Source organism: Trichomonascus vanleenenianus, assembly GCF_965637985.1.
Source record: "Trichomonascus vanleenenianus strain CLIB 3782 genome assembly, contig: TRVA0_001S, whole genome shotgun sequence".
NCBI classification, from domain to species: Eukaryota; Fungi; Ascomycota; class Dipodascomycetes; order Dipodascales; family Trichomonascaceae; genus Blastobotrys; species Blastobotrys vanleenenianus.
Window position 1 is genome coordinate 24,832 of NW_027481886.1, and position 18,814 is coordinate 43,645.

Sequence of the window (18,814 nt, forward strand, 5' to 3'; positions counted from 1 at the left end):
GGTCAGGGAGTCCTTAATATCAACATCAACACACTCCATGTTGCAACAGATGTACGACTTTCTAGTCAATGGTTCAAGACCATTCACGGGCAGGTATGAATTCCAATGTTCAGGCATCAACCACAACAACACCCCGACGCTTCCAATAGGAGAAGGCCTGGCTACTGCAACTACTGTTACTAGTTCTACTAGTACTACTAGTAGTTGTATTGATACTACAACGGCAGTCACTTTACCCCATTTCCACCAACAAGCGAAAGCAAGAAGCAGCAAAAGTCGCAGCCGCAGCGACAACAGCAATATCAGCAGCATGAAGTTCATCATGTCGAGAGATGTTGAGACTGTTAAAGAGGCGTATGATGAATGGGTAAGAGGGATTAACGGAAACCCATCAGTTACTGCCATGGATGAGAAGTACAAGGGTGCTTGGAAGAACCGTCCTGCAGACAACAAGTGGTACTACCGACGCAAACCTCTTATTGAGGAGATTCAATGGGCCATGTCACAGGGAGTTGCAGAAGAGGACGTCATTCGGTGTGCTCAAGACATGCTCGACAATCTCGTGGATGGTGGTAAATTGAGCAAGTTTTGTGTCAGTATTAAGGCCGCACATACGAAAGGTTTGCATCTTTTTGAATCAGTGGTAAGCGGCGCGCTGGAAGGGAACGCCCCATGACCGAGCTTTCAATGTACCCGAGTACAGCAACGGATACCTTATTTCATGATGATAATAGCCAAGAAAGCAATATTTCCAGCGCAAGACATGCAGTTCCAAAGGACGTAACATTGAATAGTGGCCATTATAGAGGGGAAAGTAAGAAAAAAAAGGTGAATTGGGAAATCATTGTCATGGTATGGAAAGACTAGAGGCGTAGCGGAACCGAGCTACGTACAGTACTGTAATACACTTCGGAAATGCCATCAAAAAAGGACCTGAAAATGCTACTGACCAACAATTCTGAACCATTTTTTAGGGGCCATGGCCAAAAATTGGTACCGAAGACGAGGCTCATCCACGTCAGCGCATGAACTAGTCCAGGAAGTACAAATGCATGATATATCTAAACTCTTTTGAAACATTTTGACGATATCTGCCCATACACTCAATATATATACACGCGTGCGTAGATTAAATATATGAACCATATTTTATTGGCTAAAAATTGTGCAATGGTACACTAGAACCTGATTTATATGCTATAGAATTGATTAATTTCTAAATAAGCTGATGTTGAATGAATAAATATTACTGCAACGCTTTAGCTCGGCTAATCAAGAGCTCGACATGCAATTCGTAATAATAGGAATATTTTTACTGCTTTGCTATCCTTATTTCTTCAAATAAATAATTTCATTGCATTCGTCAAATCAAAGTGCATGTATTACAATCATTTTCCACCCCAGATCAGTGATTGTGAGAGAATAAAAAAAGGTTTCGTCCCCCCCATCCACCGAAAATATATACTGTAAAGTACCGTTAGCGCGTCTCAGTTGAGACGCGCTAGTGGTGGCGTCCCCCGAACGAGACGGGCCAGGACATATAATTCATGCAAGATAACGCAGAAATGTCTCATAGATAAGGCATGAAAAAATTCAAAAAATAATGACAACCGTGGGATTCGAACCCACGCCTCCGAAGAGACAAGGACCTTAACCTTGCGCCTTAGACCAACTCGGCCAGATTGCCTATTTTGTTGAAATTTTTCGAAATACAGATCTGGTCTATCCTGTTTTTATCGTAGTGCGGCTTGTGCGGCTCATGAGGCTTATGCGGCTCGATTTTTCGTTGCAAACTCGGTTGTGACTAACTTAGCTTATTAATTTGTGTCGATTTTATTAATTCAAACGTTTTATTTTCTATATTTATTTGAATTGGATGACTAATGAGCGGGTATGTGTGATTTTGGTAAATTTGGTGGAACCTATGAATAAATTCCGTTACCGTATGTATTACATCAGCAGCATATTTGTCCGCTTTGTAGACGTTTCGACGTATTGAACAATATTGAAATGACAATCAAAACATTTGGTTAATGGGCCCAATTTCTTTCGGCGCATCTATCTCTTTGTTTCATGCCTTCCTCTAGATAAATTTCTAACTCTCTCTTCGATCTTTGCGAATGTCCGAAATATTACGTCTGATCTTTGCAAGGTTGCTAACTACTCCAAACTGCACTCCAAAGGGCTACCGAACAGAAGTTTTTTTTCCGATATCGGAAAGGATCCGAAAGGCATGCAACCGGTGCACCGGTAAATCGGCAATCTACCGATATGTGGGGATAACGCTGCGAAGCACTTCGCATGTACCATTAGTAATCATATGGTCACTAGCCAGATATATAAATTGTGCCCTATAGATGCAGAAATCATTCTATTAGGTACAAATTTCTAATCTACTGGTATCAGAATGACCTACGAATTGCAAGTGGCGAAGAAGCGGTCCACTACCGAGCCTTACTTTGATCTCGGCAGCTTTGGAAGAAAAATCAGCACCAAAAGCTCCGATGCACAGATATGGTTTAATCGTGGCCTCATCTGGACCTATGGATTTAACCATGAAGAGGCTTGTACTTGTTTTGAACAGGTAATTGCGCATGATCCTGAATGCGCGATGGGCTATTGGGGTCTCGCATTTGCTGCGGGTCCGAATTACAATAAGGGTTGGAAAACATATGACACCCAAGGCCGTGCGAGGCTAGCCCAGAAATGCAATGAAATAGCCAAACTAGCCCTTGAAAAGGTATCGTCTGCTTCACCTGTAGAGACGGCCCTTATTCGCGCTATTCAGGAACGATATTCAACAGAAGAGGTGCTCAACGACTTCACCATACCGAACAAAAACTATGCGGACGCCATGCGAGAAGTGTTCCGCGAGTTTGGCCAAGAAGACCTCGATATCAGGACTCTTTTTGCCGATGCTCTAATGAATTGGACTCCTCGACAATTCTTTGATAGTCAAACTGGCCAGCCTGTTCTGTCTTCTCCTGTAGTTGAAGTTAGGGCCGTTTTGGAGGATGGCCTTAAACATGCCGAAGTCAAACACCACCCAGGTCTCCCTCACATGTATATCCACTTAATGGAGATGTCTGCAACGCCAGAGGCTGCGCTTGCTGCTGCTGATATGATTCGCGATCTTGTCCCCGACTCCGGCCATATGTCCCATATGCCAACCCATCTTGATGTATTGGTTGGAGAATATCGACGCGCCGTCATGTATAATCACAAGGCAACCATTGCTGACGACAAATACTTTGACAAGCATGGAGGCCTCAATTTTTACAGCTTCTATCGATTGCACGACTACCATTCACTCATTTACGCTGCCATGTTGGCAGGACAGTCCAAAATCGCGCTGGAGTCGGTAGATAGGATGGAAGCAACCCTCACTGAGGAGATGCTCAGAGTCGAGTCGCCTCCAATGGCAGACTGGCTGGAGTTCTTTTTAGCTGTACGTGTCCACGTGCTTATTAGATTCGGCATGTGGGAAGAATTGAAGAGGCTAAAGGCCCCTGATGACCAAAACCTCTATTGCGTGACAATTGCGACAGTTTACTACGGCAAGGGTATCGCTTATGCTGCGACTAATGATCTGAAGAACGCAGATCTACAACGTGAGCTCTTTAGAGAGGCCGCAGCACGGGTACCTCCGTCGCGTCTTGACTTTCCGAATCGAATTGTCGAAGTGCTGAAAATTGCTAATGCTATGCTTGATGGCGAAATTGAATACCGTCGTCAGAACTATGACGCCGCATTCCAATCCCTTAGAGAGGCCATTAAGTTTGAAGACTCCCTCACCTATACCGAGCCGTGGGGATGGATGGTGCCGGCAAGACATGCTTATGGGGCTCTATCCCTCGAGCAAAACCGAGTTGATCAGGCAGCTCAGGCTTATTCCGAAGATTTGGGTTTGCAGGAGGTTTTGACCCGTGCCCACCAGCATCCCAAGAACGTATGGGCTCTGCATGGTTATCATGAGTGCCTGACCCGTCTTGGAAGACGTGAGGAGGCTATCATTATCAAGAAACAGCTTATCCTTGCTCTAGCCGAAGCAGATATCGAAATCGGGTCATCTTGTTTCTGTAGGCTCGAAACGAACGGCTCCTGCTGTTCACAGTAATTGAATCTTCTACCGTTACCTATCTCGGCCTCCCCCAGTAGCTGACCTACCCTACTACGTACATGATAAGCTTCGATTGACCTGGAGCTCTGCCCCAGACCCCGTAGTTGGGGGTTCCACCCCCCAACCCCCCAGTACACTATCTCTACAGGCCCCTCCGCGAAGCGGAGCTAAGGGGGGTCTGGGGGGCTGGTCCCCCAGGATAACCACTAGAAGTGTAGTATACCTGGGGCTCTGCCCCAGACCCCGTAGTAGGGGGGTTCCACCCCCCAAACCCCCCCTGTACACAGAAGAATCATTTTTGAACAAATCTACAGACCCGCTCACATTATATATATAAAAAAATGGCAACAAAAAGAGATAGAGAGACATGCTAGGCTGCTTTTATGATACAGTCAAAAAGGGATTTCTTTTAAGCGTTCTTCATCCAGCCGCCAACAGAGACGGCACCCACTTCCTGCTCAAACTTCTTAATTCGAGCCTCCATCTCCGGTCGGAAGTGTCGAATCAGACCCTGTACTGGCCAGGCAGCAGCATCACCCAGAGCACAGATAGTGTGGCCCTCAATCTCCTTGGTAAGCTCCTGCAGCATGTCAATTTCCCGTGGTCGCGCCTGACCGGCTCGGAATCGATCCATGGCCTTAAGCAGCCAGGTGGTACCCTCTCGGCACGGCGTACACTGTCCACACGACTCGTGCTTGTAGAAATATGAGAATCGCTGAATGGCTCGCACAATATCAGTCGACTTGTCCATAACAATGACCGCGGCAGTACCCAGACCGGACTGAACGTCCTTGAGCGCATCAAAGTCCATCATGACATCCTCGCAGATGTTCTTAGGCAGCACTGGCACAGACGCACCACCTGGAATGATACCCAGCAGGTTGTCCCACCCGCCTCGGACACCACCACAGTGCTTCTCTATCAGCTCCTTGAGCGGGATGGACATCTCCTCCTCAACGGTGCACGGCTCATTGACATGGCCGGAAATGCAGAAAAGTTTGGTACCCTGGTTTCGGTCCCGACCAAACGACGCGAACCAATCACCACCTCGTCGACAGATGGTCGGAGCAACAGCCACCGTCTCCACGTTGGTCACAGTAGTCGGTCGACCAAACAGACCGACACCGGCGGGGAAAGGCGGCTTCAATCGCGGCTTACCGGCCTTACCCTCAATCGACTCAATCAGGGAAGTCTCCTCACCACAAATATAGGCGCCCATGCCCCGGTGGATGTAAATGTCGAAATCGTACCCGGTTCCGCACGCGTTCTTGCCAATGAGGCCCTCGGCGTAAGCCTCGTTAATGGCAGTCTGCAAAATAGTCGCCTCGTTGTAGAACTCGCCTCGGATGTAAATGTAGGCAGCCGTTGCGTTCATCGCTCGACCGGCAATGAGACAGCCCTCAACGAGCTTGTGCGGGTCTTTTCGGATGATCTCTCGATCCTTACAGGTGCCTGGCTCGCCCTCATCGGCATTGACCACCAGGTATCGCGGACCGGCGTTCTTCTCCCACCCAGGAGGGTTCATGAAGGACCACTTGAGTCCCGACGGGAAACCGGCACCACCCCGGCCTCGAAGTCCGGACTTCTTGACCTCGTTGATGATCCACTCGTGGCCCTTGAGCACAATCTCCTTGGTCTTGTGCCAGTCGCCCATGCGCTTGGCCGACTTCAGGTCGTGACCGTAGTTACCGTATATGTTCTGGAAGATACGGTCCTGGTCCTTAAGCCCGCCGTAGGTCCGCGACAGGGCTGGAGCAGAGGTCGACAGCATTCGACCCGCCGCTCGCTGACCCAGCACCTTGCTGCCAAGGCTTCTTGAGGCAAGCATTGTGTATTGTCTGGAAGTTACCTGTGTATACTAGTATCAGAAAACCCTCGTTTGATGCCCAAAGCAAGCCGTTCTAGGAGTCAATTCCCTTCGTTCGCTTCGTTCCACAATCGAATTGGAGGTCGTCGTTTTTTTTCCACCCCCGAAGGTTTTGACTTTTTGCACCAAATGAGAAAAACCCAGCCCATGATTGGCTGACGCCCCGCTCCTTCCTCCCAACCTCCCGCCCTCCCCTACTGCCCGCGCACGCACTATGCCTTCACCTTCCCCCCACCCCGACGACACCTTTTAACACTGTCGAGGGCCAGCCCTCGAGCTCCCGTAGTTGGGGGCTCTGCCCCCAAACCCCCGTCTAAAAGAAAAAATATTATATCAACCAAATATCCGCGTAGCGAAGCCCCAGAGGGGTTTGGGGGGACTGGTCCCCCCATCTACCGCTAGATAGCCAAGGTAATCGAGGGCCAGCCCTCGAGCTCCCGTAGTTGGGGGCTCTGCCCCCAAACCCCCCATCTAAAGAAAAATATATATTATATCAGCCAAATCTCCGCGTAGCGGAACCCCAGGGGGGTTTGGGGGGATTGGTCCCCCCAATATACTATAGGAAGTGTAGCTCAATTGGTATGTTATGTGTTTTGTAGGGGTTTGGAGAGCTTGACCCACACTCCGCCATAGACCGAGGAAGTAAGGGTAGACTTCTCGACAATGGGGAGGGAAGCGTCGTGTTCGGTGGTTGTGATGTCACTGTATGTCTGGGCGAGCCTGGCAATGGTGTAGCCGGCCTCTGTTAGAGCGAACTGCTGACCCAGGCATATTCTCGGGCCTCCATTGAAAGGGATGTATTTCCACGCGATCTGAGCAGCGCTGAGAGTGTCCCATCGGGAAGGGTCGAACTCATCGGCGGAATCACCCCAGTATTCTTTGCACCTGTGGAGTGAATAGGTGTGGTACTGGGCTACCGTACCCTTGGGGATGAAGATAGGCCTCGTGCCATGCGGTCCGCCGCCTCGAGGCAGAATTGTGTCGTTGACTGCCTGGCGCGAGTTAATGGGCACCACAGGGTGCACCCGTAGCGCTTCTTTTATGACGTTTTGTAGGAGTCGACACCGCTTGAGCGAGGCGAAGGAGATGTGGTCGGGCGTGGTGCCAAACGTGGCCAGAACCTCCTGGCGCAAGGCGGTCCATGTATCCTTGTGCCTTACTAGTAATGCCACGACAAATGATAGCGACGCCGCCGTAGTGTCGCGTCCGGCGAGTAACACGTTCAATGCCTGGTCGCGCATGCTGCGCGGGTCCTGCGTTTGCTTGGTGATCTCCCTCAGCATGATGTACCGATCTGGAGGAGACTTATCAGCGAGTGCCTTTTCGACGTAGTAGTCAATGAAATCGTGGACGACTTTAGTCACCCGCTCATACTCCTTCCCGCCGATGAATGGATGCAGATCTTCGGCCATTGTGCGACGCACGAGGATTTCCTGACCCGTTCGAAATGCCTGAGCAAACTGCTCAGCAGCGGCGTATCGATCATAGCCGATTCGTTTCCCCTCGCTTAGCGAATCAGTGCTCTCGCCAAACAAGAACTCCGTCGCCGTATCAAGGGTCAGCCGGAAAAAGAGGTCCTGGATATCGAGGAAACGACTCTGATAGCTGTCAATTGCCGCGACAAGGTCTTTAAAGTGCTCTTCGAGCATGCCCAGCCGCGAGACCTGGTCCTGAGAGAACTGCGGACGGAGGAGGTCCCGGCTGTGCTTCCACGCGTCACCGCTCAGAGTGAATATGCCATCTCCCATGAGTGGCTGGAACTGGCTGTGCCGCGTGCCCAGGTCAAAGTCCTTGAAGTTCTTGGCCAGAATAGCCTTGATGTTCTCGGGGTCGTACGTCGTGAGCAGCGTCCTGCTAATCGACTGCACCCGGAAGGTCTTGGACCCGTGCTTCTCGAATTGCGACTGGAAGTACGGGTTCAGCCTGTTGTTGCGGTAGGCCCAAAAGTACCCGAGAGCAGCCCGTACGCCGTAGGGTACCGAGGACTCAAACACGGGCGGCTGGCAGCCATGCTTCACTTGTAATCGCCGGAAGTTGAACTCGGACCACAGCTCGTACAGGAGATAAGCCACCGGATATGAAAGCAATATCCATAAAACTAGCATAGCTACTCTATTTGATCCATTGAACTCACAGCTCTTGGTGGAATGTCATAACTCTCAGAGCAAGTTTACACGGAAGGGTTTGTTATGCATGGGTAATTAAGCTTTCTTCTTTGAAGCGTCAGATCCAAACAGATTAGCTTTCAGCGACCAGATGGCGACTTTTGCGTTTGAGTTGAACTGGTTACCAACTGAAACCGCCTTGTCGAACGTCGCATCCCGTGGCTTGACATCGTGCCGCTCGATAACCCCGTTCTGACAATCGATCCGCAGCGCCAGGCTGTTTTCAATAATGAGATCACGCACGAGCCCAATGAGCTTGGCCTTGCCCAGCGGGAAGCTCTCCGCCATGGCATCAATGCTAATAATGTTGTAAACCGCCAGGTACTGCAGGATTGCTCTCTCCACGATAAGGCTGCGGATATCATCGCAATACGGGCCCAGGAACATATCTAACCGCACCAAATCGTTCATCTCGTCTAGGCACTTGAAGAAAGTCGCGTAGTCGAGCTTGAGGAAAGAGTGGAGTAACCGCCGCAATTTTGGCGTTTCTTCGGTAATCGAAGCGAACAATGGATCCTTGTACGCCATAAACTGCATATGCTGGCGTTCGAGCGTCACTAGCGCACAGTACGTGATATACATGGCCACATCTTGGGGTGATGCCACCAGGCTCTTCTTCTCCGCGTCCAACGGATTGTCCAGAGCATTTAAAATTGCACTCAGCGTAGCCCCATAGTCATGCAGTTCTAACGACGACATGCCCTTGAGGATGCCCAGCTCTGTTTTGACCCCAGGGCCCTCGCCAACGCCAGACAGGAACCGCTGTGACCGCACAAAAGACGTGTTCGCCATAGCCATCGAGTACTGAGAAGCCTCTACGACCGCCAATGAAACCTCACCGCTCCCCGTACCCGTGTCCATCATCTTATTCAGTGTTCTCTGCGCATGGACCCAGTCGCCAGCGTCAAGATAGAGCCGAAAGATGTCATGTAGCACCTTGGAGGCGCCAGAACTAGAGCTCTGTCGCGACAGCTCGACTAGCAGTCCAGACTCCCGCCTAGCGGTCGTCTCCTGGGCTCTTTTCACCCACTCCTCGTCTTCTGGGTGCACAGCATCCTCACCATGCAGCATCCTCGCTACTCTTGTGTACAGCTTGGCATTGTGGGTATTGTGTCGCAAAAAGGCGATAGCGGCTTCCAACGCTGGTCGCCTCAATTCAGCAAAAGTCGAGGCAATGTGGATGAGCCTTTGCGGCACGATTATGCCGTCGTACCTGGAGATATACGCTTCCAGATCAAACGACGAGTCCACTGTAACCGGTTAGTTGCACCCAATTCACTTCCAAAAGACTTACCCAGTTGCCTCCTCCCATTCGCAGGCTCGTAGTTGCCCATCTGGACGTCCTCCATCGCTGATGACACTGACGATTCGTCCATCGTTGCTCAGTCGTGTGTCCACAGTGGGTGCCCCCGGTCCCAAAATCGATCACCGCATATCGCGCTATTTTGCCCAATCTTAACCTTAACAATCGCCTTTGCCCTGCCTTTACTGCTAGATAATACAGTCTTTAACCTATAAATGACGGATAGAGCACCACTTGGGGGGGACCAGTCCCCCCAAACCCCCCTGTGGCTCCGCTTCGCGGAATTTCTCTCAGTTGCTCTCTTGAAAGTTACTCGGACTGTAGGTAACGAATTTGTTACACTGTAACAACACCGTTGGGAGGTTTCGTCTCACGCTGTCCAATCCCTCCGCGAAGCGGAGCTACGGGAGCTCGAGGGCTGGCCCTCGAAAGCATTCGAGGCATGAGTTAATGGGGGGGGGGGGGGGGGGGACCAGTCCCCCCAAACTCCCCTGTAGCCCTGCTTCGCGGAGGATCTCAATTGTGCTCAGTTAAAAGTTACTAGGACTGTGACAAATCTGTTACGCTGTAACAATACTGTTGGGAGGATTGTAACAAGCCGTCCGGGGGCACTCTTGTAACAGCAAACACCATCGGTGGCCCAATCCCTCCGCGAAGCGGAGCTACGGGAGCTCGAGGGCTGGCCCTCGAAAGCACAAGAAAGGAGCAATTTACCGGGAATGCCTGAAATATCCAAAAATGGGAGGCCCCAATAAAATGCGGTCAAATAGTAATTTGCGATACAATAACGTACGTATCAGCCGCACCAACTGTCGGTCTTATCGAAAATTTCACTATCGCAGTCTTAGGATTATCGCAGCTTTAGGACGGAAACGACATGTTATCGAGGTATAATCTCCAGTCGCGGGGGTTTTCTACGACCAGTCTATGTCTGAGGGAGGCCCTGAAGGTGCGACTCCGCAAAGCTTTAAGCGAGGAAGAGGTTGAAGAGCCGCCTAAGATAGACCGCCAACAGCGCAAGAGGCTGCAGAAAGCCAAGATAGAACGATACCAAGCGGCTAAGGAGACCGAAAAGACGCTTAAAGAGACACTGGACAAGTACTTCTCGAATGTGAGGAACGTTCTAGAGAAGCCCGACTTCAATCCACGCCATCCGGCTGTTTACCGGTACCTGGGGACGACGAAGCAGCAGCTTCTGAATCCGTTTCTTGTGTCGGAGGAGGTAAGCAAGTACCTCAAAAAGGGCCAGCCGGCCAAGGCCGCATTCATTGTCAAGCTAGCTGGGGGTACGGGATCCGTGGGAATGAACCTCGTGCTCAAGCACCTCATTTCCGAGAAGCGGCAGAAGCTGGCAGTAAAGCTCTACAACGCAATGAAGAAGTGGGGCACCCGGGAAAACGAGCACACAAACACGAGCCTGGCCCCGGAGAAGCAGAAAAATAACAACACGATCAAGGTAGAAGGCATTGTGCGTGCGTATGAGAAGGCCGCCGAGCGGATCCCCAGTCACGACAAGGCAGCCCGGCTCGTAAATTTGAATACGGCCCTCCGGGCACTGGCGGCGAAACGAGCGCTCGATGACATGGTTTCACTCTTTGAAGAAGCCTCTCTTAAAGATGGCGTTACTTACTCGACTATGCTGAGCGCCATAGCACTGGCCAAGGACCCCGAGGAATACAGCGAATTGGTCGACGAAGTGTGGCACCAGGCGCAGGACGCCATTGCCAAGGACTACTTTAAGATGGACCGGGTCCTGGCGGTGTCGTATTTCCATGCCAAGTGCAAGATGGCCTCGGATCAGGACATTTCCGAGGTCATTAGGGAATTTGGGCGGTATTTTGCTATACCAGACCTGGACAATTCAGCGGACAATTCGGCCATTTCAAGGGATGATCCGGCCAAATCACAGGGCAATTCTGCCAATTCAAAAAGTGATTTGGACAAATCAAAAAATCGGCCAAAAACCAATTCAGGAGCGGAGAAATTATTTGACTTTGGAGCCCCTGAACTAGACATCTTCCTCAAGCTCCTAGTAAGAGCTCGACGATACTCCGAGGCGATGCGGTACTTTGACCACTTCCGGTCGTTCCAGCCGGAGGGAATAGACATGCCCCACTACCGGCGTTACATCGACTGTATTCAGGAAACTGGCGATCTAGAGCGAATGGGTCGACTTGTGGATGTGTTTAAGGCCGACGCAGACAAGCGCAAGGAGCTGGACAGGGTCCTCAAGCTGGCCTCCACCCCCGAGGAACAAAAGGCCGCAATCGAGAAGCAGCTGGATCAATTGCTGCATCCACCATCGGATATACTGGCGAGTCTCATGGGCACTTATTTGCGCTGCGACGCTGACAAGATTAGCCCGGAACAGGTAGAGGCGATCAAAAAGATCGCCCAGAAAAACTGGGGTAAACGTCCGCATATAGATATCTTGTCGATGTACGCTCGGGTGTACCACCGATTGATATCCGAAGCATCCGAATCGCATCCCCGAAACGGCGTTGTTGCATTGAACGATATAGCGTTGTCGCACCAGGTTTTGGCATTGCATCTGTCTAAGCACAGCCAGGTGGAGGAGTGCGTTGCAACCCTACAGCATACTGCCGATCTCGCGGATGCCGTGTATAATCACAAGGCATGGAAGAAGCACAAGTTTGTGTGGATCAAAAAAATGGGCGAAATGTGCATGGCCCTGCGTAATGCTGTTGATACCCCGAATCAGCGCACTGCGTTGGAGGAGTTTGTTCTCGATATGCAAGGTGTAGTGCGACGGGCGAAATAGTTCTTCTAACATTTTTTACATGTAAATAGATTGATGATACAGTTTTTATGAAAACCCATACGGATGATCTGCTGATTAATGATCTGATTAACGATTGTTGCCGCTAATGGAATAGTGATTTAATTGATGACGAGATGAACATTATACACAATATGAATAATTTGAATAATTTGAATCTACAATCTCTCCGCGAAGCGGAGCTACGGGAGCTCGAGGGCTGGCCCTCGAATTATAACTATGCTACTAGTACCTATGGCGGGCTCCGTTCATTACAAATTAACTGACAAGAGAGAAAAGGGATCACGCACTGAAACGAAGTTAGACGTTATAGTGGGAGTCAGTCTCGGGGATATCTGTATAAACGCAATATGACTAGATTGAATAAATAGATTCCTCATTACAAATTAACTAACTAACAAAAGAGAGAAAAGGGGAGAACCCAATGAACGAAGTTAGACGTCATAATTGGGGTTAGCATTGGGGTTAGTCTCGGGGATAGCAGGGTTACCCTCGTTGGGGTTAGCCTCATGGTGCTCAACACCCGTCTTTTCCCCTTCCGATGGATGAGTTCCACCAGTGGTGTGTGGGCGGATGTGGATGTCGTCGGTAATCTCCTTGATGTCGTGGACGGAAGGCATTGATGGCACGAAGCTGCCGGTCTTCCAGGCTGGTATCTTGGCGGCCCACACCTGCTCAATCTCCTCAAGCGTCTTGCCCTTGGTCTCTGGGAAGAGGAGGAACACGTGGATGGTCATGGTGAAGCAGAATGCCATGAAGAGAATGTAAGTTCGCCAGGTGATGTTGGCGAAAGCTGCCGGCACGAAGAGAGCCAGGGCCCAATTGAAGATCCAGTTCGAGGCAGCGGTGAGACCGTTGGCAACGGCTCGCTGTCGCGTCGGGAAGATCTCAGAGCAGTAGATCCACATGCCGGGACCCCAGGTTGGAGCGAAAGTGGCGACGAAAAGATAGGAGCAAGCAATGACACCCTTAGAGGCAGCCTTGTGCTCTGGCGGGATAAGGATTCTGATTTCGGTGTTGCCATTGACCGCAGGGACTGGGTTAGAGTAAACACCAAGAAGGATGGCCATGAGCATGAGGAAAATGGTCATGAAAATACCGCCGAAAATGAACATTGGTCGTCGACCCCATCGATCGATGAACAGCAGAGCTGGAATGGTCATAACGACATTAATGACATACTGAATGGAAGACGAGACGAGCGCAGTGTTGCCGGAGAACCCAGCCATGTTGAAGATGAACACAATGTAGTACATCATGACGTTCATACCACAAAGCTGCTGCCAGATCTGGCCCCAGACACCAACCATGGTTCGGTTGAGGTTTTCCTTTTTGAACAGAGTAAACACGGTGATGCCCTTGGCCTCCTCGTCGATTCGCAGCGTTTCCTTGATTTCCTCGATTTCGATGAGCACCTGTGGGTTATTGACATCGCCATTGGCCTGGACATTGGCGATGATATCAATTGCCTCCTCCCACCGGTCCTTCGAGGCCAGCCATCGCGGGGATTCAGCAAGGAAGCATACGCCAAGGAATAGAATGAGACCAGGAATGATCTGGATACCCCACGCGAGTCGGAATGACCCGACTCCGTTGATCTGAGCGCACCCGAAGGAGATATAGAACATGATCATAATACCCCAAGTGATGGCCCACTGGAAGATACCGACGAGTCGGCCACGGATGTTTTTAGGCGACAGCTCGGCGAGGTAGACGGGCACCTGCGACGAGGAGAAGCCAATTCCGAACCCAGAAATGAGTCGACCAAAGATGAGCTGGGTAACATTTTGTGAAGAGGACTGAATAGCAGCACCGATACACCAGAAGACAGCCGCCCCCTGGATGACGTACTTTCGTCCGAATCGATCAGAGAAGTAACCTGCGCACAGAGAACCGATAAAAGAGCCACCAGCCATCGCTGAGGTGATACCACCCTGGGTGAGCGAGTCTGGGTAATTGAAGAAGCTTCGGTAAGCATCCTCGGACACGAAGGCAGAGACGGAGGAGATATCGAAGCCGAAGATCATACCACCAATGGTGGCGATGAAGGCCGTCACGTAAACGTTATAAACTTTCCACATTGCTGTGAAATTATTGATCCAATTGAAAAGGAGATCCTATTCGAAGGAAAAAAAATCACTCTCCTTGAAGAATTAAAAAGAATCTACAACGGTCGAATTACTGAGGATATCTACATTCTCTAAGGGTCTATTTATATACGACAGTCATCCCTGTATGTGAAATACGACCCCATACTAACCGCACCCAGTATGCGAGACCGTGTGTTCCTACAATCCGTATGTGAAAACGCTATGTTACCACTTTGTGGGTAATCACTTGCCCTCTTGGGGGGGGGGGGGGGGGGGGGTTTGCACCCTGATCTTGCGATCGACACAAGAAACCTGCTACGCTGCGACGATTCACTTATCCTAGTCCCCACCTGTCCCACCCTGTCCCGCCCTTCCAGTGCTATTACTGCTGCCCATCTGTTTCGTCTGGAGGAGGGGTTTACTCTCAGTGCGGAGGAGTCGATCGATGCAAGGGGGACCCTAAGTAAAGTGGTCGCTTGACTTGTGGTTCAATGCAACCTGCCGAGCAGCTCTCCGGGATTCCAGCCATCGTCTTACCACGCCGTATATGTTGCGTTTCCAGGGGCGAAAGACAAGGGAGTAAATGAATGAATGAACCGGCCAGAATGCCGCCGTATGCCTATAAACGGAAGGTGATATGATGTCGATTGTGAACTGTCCGACCCATGTTTCGAACCGTGCGATCCAAACCCCAGCTATGCGGATTGTTATGCGTCGATCTGATCATCCACGGCAAATAAACACATACACATCCCATGGGTGCGCTGTTATGACCTCCTACACGTACCAGTCATCATTCATGCACTACATCAATTACGTACACTTGACCAGGAGCCAGCCATCGGTCACCAAGCTCACCATAAAAAATAATATCGTCGAGCAATCGTCGCTAGGGGGGCCTAGAGGTTGGTTGGTGATCCTCCGCCCAGATGTACCCCGCAATAGAACAACCCCAAGTGGCTTGTAGAAGCATCACTTTGACTCTCATTTTCTCCGCTGACGCCCTATCTCCACCAAATATCCAAGTCAATACTAGCAACATAGGCTTCTGTTGTCGCACCCAGACGAGCCGCTCGAAAAGCCCACTGGATGGCGGGGCGCCGGTGCGGGGTCCAAAACACTAGCCTGTCGCCAATTTATTGCGTGTCTATAGGAGCAAAACGCCTGGGTTTGTTGCTGATCGTCGTATTGCGAACACTTGATGGCATCATATGACTCGGTTGGTATACTCTCCGACGATATATTTTGTATCTCTCCTGTTTTCATGCAGTCTGTGCATAGTGCAGGCGGTGACGGGAAAAGTTATTCCGAAGTCGCGGGCCGACTTCACGGGACCCCGCCAAACGGTATGCCGCATGGAGCTCAAAAATAGCTCACGGAAGCCGCTTCAATCGCCGCAAGATACTGAAGATCAAAACCCTTGGCACGATCGATATATTGTAACGGTCCACCGTTGTAACATCCGCTTATCTCCAATACAAACCGGTTGGCGACGATATGGAACTTGGTAGGTGGGGAGAGGGAGGGGTATGCTCACGTTTACTGCGACGCGTCTCACCCTGCGTACAAACCAGGACGCCGCATATAACACTTGGCTTCCTATTCGAAGACCGAAATAATGCCCAATTCGCTTCTCTGCAGAAGCTTATGGCAGTTACTCTCATCCAAAAACCCGACGCGAAGCGTCGCCCCGGGGGGGTTGGGGGGCTGGCCCCCCAATGGTCTCCAAAGCTACCAGTATCTACAACGGACAGGTTCGATTGTGCTCTTATTTACTGCGGCGTAATCCATACTGCGTATAATCCAGACTGGCACCTTGAACGCAACACATGCCATGTCGTAAGGGCCCCCATTGAGGCCAGGGAATAGAGGAATATGGAGGCGATAAGCGAGTCCCAGGCTCAGCAGATTGTCGCTGAAGTGAAGACGATGTCGTCTAGCGGCAATGTCGACGGCATTGTCGACTGGGTGCGGAAACTGGCCGGAGTTCACGGCCAGACCTCGCGTAAGACCGTCCAAGCGGTTCTAATTGATGAAGTGAGAGCGAGCTCTGTAGAGGCACAGGTCCTCGAAGAGGCCCTACCGATTCTCACTAGCCATATCGTGCAGCTCGAGGAGATCGAGACCTCCGTCCGCGCGCGGTTGGCTGACCTACTTCAGGAGGATGAGGAGTACCAGCGTGCGGCTCAAGTGCTCCAGGACGGCTTGGGCCAGGATAGGCGGCTGATGACGAACGAGAAGCGGTTCGAGACGCTGGTACGCATTGTGAGGCTCTACCTTGAGACGGGCCAGGTCGAGCGCGCCGAACCGGCTCTGTCGAGGGCGCAGCATGTGCGGCCTCACGCCAAAGATATCAGCCCGGAGACGGATGTCGCGTTCAAGCTGTGCCAGGCGCGGATCTACGACGCCAACAGGCGCTTCCTCGATGCTAGTAACAAGTATCACATGATCTCTAAGGAGCCAGCTGTAGACGAAGAAGACCGCATGATCTGCCTCAGCCAGGCAATTGTATGCGCTGTACTTAGTCCTGCGGGACCCCTGCGAGGGCATGCGTTGAGGAGGCTTTACACCGACGAGAGATCGAAGCAGACGGCTAACTATGGTATCCTCGAGAAGGTGTTTCTGAACCAATTGCTTCTGCCGGCCGACACTGAGGAGTTTGGTGCTCAGTTGGCGCCTCACCAGAGGGCTATTACGGCCGACGGCACGACGGTTCTCGAAAAGGCGGTTATTGAGCATAATTTGACTGCCGTTGCTAGCGTTTACAACAATATTGGCATTGCGGAGCTGGGGCGGTTCCTGGGGCTCGACAAGGCCAAAGCCGAATCGTATGCTGCTAAAATGATTACCCAAAACCGTCTTCAGGGCAAAATCGACCAGGTCGACGGCCTTATTTACTTCCAGTCCCACCTGGACTCGGCTCCTTCTCAGGTGAACGACTTTGACTATGCATCTGGCGATATGGACGGCAATGGTATCGTTCTGCTTAGGGAGTTGGATCGGGATATCGAGGATTCGTGCAACACGGTGGAGTCTATTGTTACGGCCCTGCATGATATCCATCCGGAGTTTGTCAACTCCATCATCGCTTAATTTATTTCTATCGCTTATCCATACTCTGGGGCTCTGCCCCAGACCCCGTAGTTGGGGGGTTCCACCCCCCAAACCCCCCTTCTCTCTCTTTAAGCCCACATCCATTCATTAATCCTAATGTTACTAATATTCATTACCTTGCACACTGGGGGCGCTGCCCAAATCCATATAACTGTAATAGCTGGAGTGGAATATATAGAGATTGTCACCTACTGTAGATTGCTTTCAAAACTTATGTGACAACCTTGACCCCCTATCATGATATCCTCTTTGGGATTACAACTAAGTGGCCCCGCTACTCAATTTCATTTGGAAATAACAGTCCCCTTTACTCTCATGGCCAATTTCTCTTCCAAACTATTGTACTATTAATGTTCCGAACAGTTACCCGCCAATGAGATCAGAGTAGAAGCTGACTTTTTGAGTAGCAGCACAACCTTTATGATCATAGATAGTACTTAAGCTTTCATTTACAACTATCCTGCTTCATATTACATATCCAAATAATTAAAGAGCCAATAATTGTTTTCTAGATAAGCTAGGGTTATAAGTTGCATACATGAGCCCTACGACCAACTTCTTTTATATTATCAGGGTCCATTCTACTCACAATCAGACGATATCATTACAAACTTCCCATATAAGTTAATAGAGATAAGCTCATGTCAATTGAACCCCACAGAAACATTCAGGCTTAATTGATAACATTGTTCGATAGCTTTAACTGTGCGGCTTGAGCCGCCCCTCTCCCACCCACCGCGGTTCACTTATGATAAAAGGAGTCCACCCCCCTTTATGGGAGGCCAAAGATCGCTAAAACTCCGCGAAGCGGAGCTACGGGGGTTTGGGGGCTGGCCCCCAAGTCAATCAAAGCAGGACTACTTTATGGGGGGATAACAAGGAGTTGCGTAAAAATATCAGTGCCGGTAGTTTCGTTCAACAAATCGAATAATGCTACTGGTAGCGGCAACTGATAGCGACCCGCTGGATGCAACAACTACCGGACAGTCAAACTTCTTGGCCAGCCCCTTGGCTACACGCTCAGTGCTATCAATTGAGTCCTCAAATATCGACAGTCGCGTCGAAACTACTCCCTTAGAAGACGGAAGCGCGTAGACCATACTGCCGGTCGGACCGTTTGGCCGGTCGCTCACAAACAGCGTCACTGTGCCCTTAATACCATCGCCCGGCACAGTTAAATGAACATACGCCGGCTCGGCTCCCACGATCTCCTCCGTTACGATTCTCACACACGTCATTATGTCTTCCACTGTAGTGCACTCAAGTGTGAAGCTGACGTTGGAGAACTAATTAATTGACGTGAGACTAGTGAAATTTAAAATCCACAAATTTAGCGGTTCAGCCGCGCATCACGC

General features: G+C 50.5%; 9 protein-coding genes and 1 non-coding gene across 10 annotated transcripts; 4 read left to right on the top strand and 6 right to left on the bottom strand.

Annotated features, from left to right (window-relative positions):
- Positions 1 to 37: 37 nt before the first annotated feature.
- Positions 38 to 676, top strand: TRVA0_001S00386 (transcription activator GCR1-like domain-containing protein; the record flags this gene model as incomplete). Its single annotated transcript, XM_076681687.1, has 1 exon — positions 38 to 676. The coding sequence occupies one exon, from the start codon at positions 38 to 40 to the stop codon at positions 674 to 676; it is 639 nt and encodes a 212-aa protein (XP_076543644.1).
- Positions 677 to 1,604: 928 nt separating this feature from the next.
- Positions 1,605 to 1,687, bottom strand: tRNA-Leu(AAG). The gene has a single exon. It is a non-coding gene; the product is annotated as a tRNA-Leu (tRNA).
- A 720-nt stretch (positions 1,688 to 2,407) lies between these two features.
- On the top strand, positions 2,408 to 4,117 carry TRVA0_001S00430 (uncharacterized protein; the record flags this gene model as incomplete). Its single annotated transcript, XM_076681688.1, has 1 exon — positions 2,408 to 4,117. One exon carries the CDS (start codon positions 2,408 to 2,410, stop codon positions 4,115 to 4,117), a length of 1,710 nt encoding a protein of 569 aa, XP_076543645.1.
- Positions 4,118 to 4,529: 412 nt separating this feature from the next.
- Positions 4,530 to 5,948, bottom strand: TRVA0_001S00452 (NADH-quinone oxidoreductase subunit NuoF; the record flags this gene model as incomplete). Its single annotated transcript, XM_076681689.1, has 1 exon — positions 4,530 to 5,948. The coding sequence occupies one exon, from the start codon at positions 5,946 to 5,948 to the stop codon at positions 4,530 to 4,532; it is 1,419 nt and encodes a 472-aa protein (XP_076543646.1).
- Positions 5,949 to 6,571: 623 nt separating this feature from the next.
- Positions 6,572 to 8,092, bottom strand: TRVA0_001S00474 (cytochrome P450; the record flags this gene model as incomplete). The annotated part of the gene is made up of 1 exon (XM_076681690.1): positions 6,572 to 8,092. The coding sequence occupies one exon, from the start codon at positions 8,090 to 8,092 to the stop codon at positions 6,572 to 6,574; it is 1,521 nt and encodes a 506-aa protein (XP_076543647.1).
- A 96-nt stretch (positions 8,093 to 8,188) lies between these two features.
- On the bottom strand, positions 8,189 to 9,528 carry TRVA0_001S00496 (uncharacterized protein; the record flags this gene model as incomplete). The annotated part of the gene is made up of 2 exons (XM_076681691.1): positions 8,189 to 9,402; positions 9,447 to 9,528. The coding sequence occupies 2 exons, from the start codon at positions 9,526 to 9,528 to the stop codon at positions 8,189 to 8,191; spliced, it is 1,296 nt and encodes a 431-aa protein (XP_076543648.1).
- Positions 9,529 to 10,332: 804 nt separating this feature from the next.
- On the top strand, positions 10,333 to 12,237 carry MRX1 (Mrx1p; the record flags this gene model as incomplete). The annotated part of the gene is made up of 1 exon (XM_076681692.1): positions 10,333 to 12,237. The coding sequence occupies one exon, from the start codon at positions 10,333 to 10,335 to the stop codon at positions 12,235 to 12,237; it is 1,905 nt and encodes a 634-aa protein (XP_076543649.1).
- Positions 12,238 to 12,689: 452 nt separating this feature from the next.
- On the bottom strand, positions 12,690 to 14,336 carry HXT7 (sugar porter family MFS transporter; the record flags this gene model as incomplete). Its single annotated transcript, XM_076681693.1, has 1 exon — positions 12,690 to 14,336. The coding sequence occupies one exon, from the start codon at positions 14,334 to 14,336 to the stop codon at positions 12,690 to 12,692; it is 1,647 nt and encodes a 548-aa protein (XP_076543650.1).
- A 1,938-nt stretch (positions 14,337 to 16,274) lies between these two features.
- Positions 16,275 to 17,438, top strand: TRVA0_001S00562 (uncharacterized protein; the record flags this gene model as incomplete). The annotated part of the gene is made up of 1 exon (XM_076681694.1): positions 16,275 to 17,438. One exon carries the CDS (start codon positions 16,275 to 16,277, stop codon positions 17,436 to 17,438), a length of 1,164 nt encoding a protein of 387 aa, XP_076543651.1.
- A 917-nt stretch (positions 17,439 to 18,355) lies between these two features.
- Positions 18,356 to 18,697, bottom strand: TRVA0_001S00584 (proteasome assembly chaperone 4 family protein; the record flags this gene model as incomplete). The annotated part of the gene is made up of 1 exon (XM_076681695.1): positions 18,356 to 18,697. One exon carries the CDS (start codon positions 18,695 to 18,697, stop codon positions 18,356 to 18,358), a length of 342 nt encoding a protein of 113 aa, XP_076543652.1.
- Positions 18,698 to 18,814: the final 117 nt, after the last annotated feature.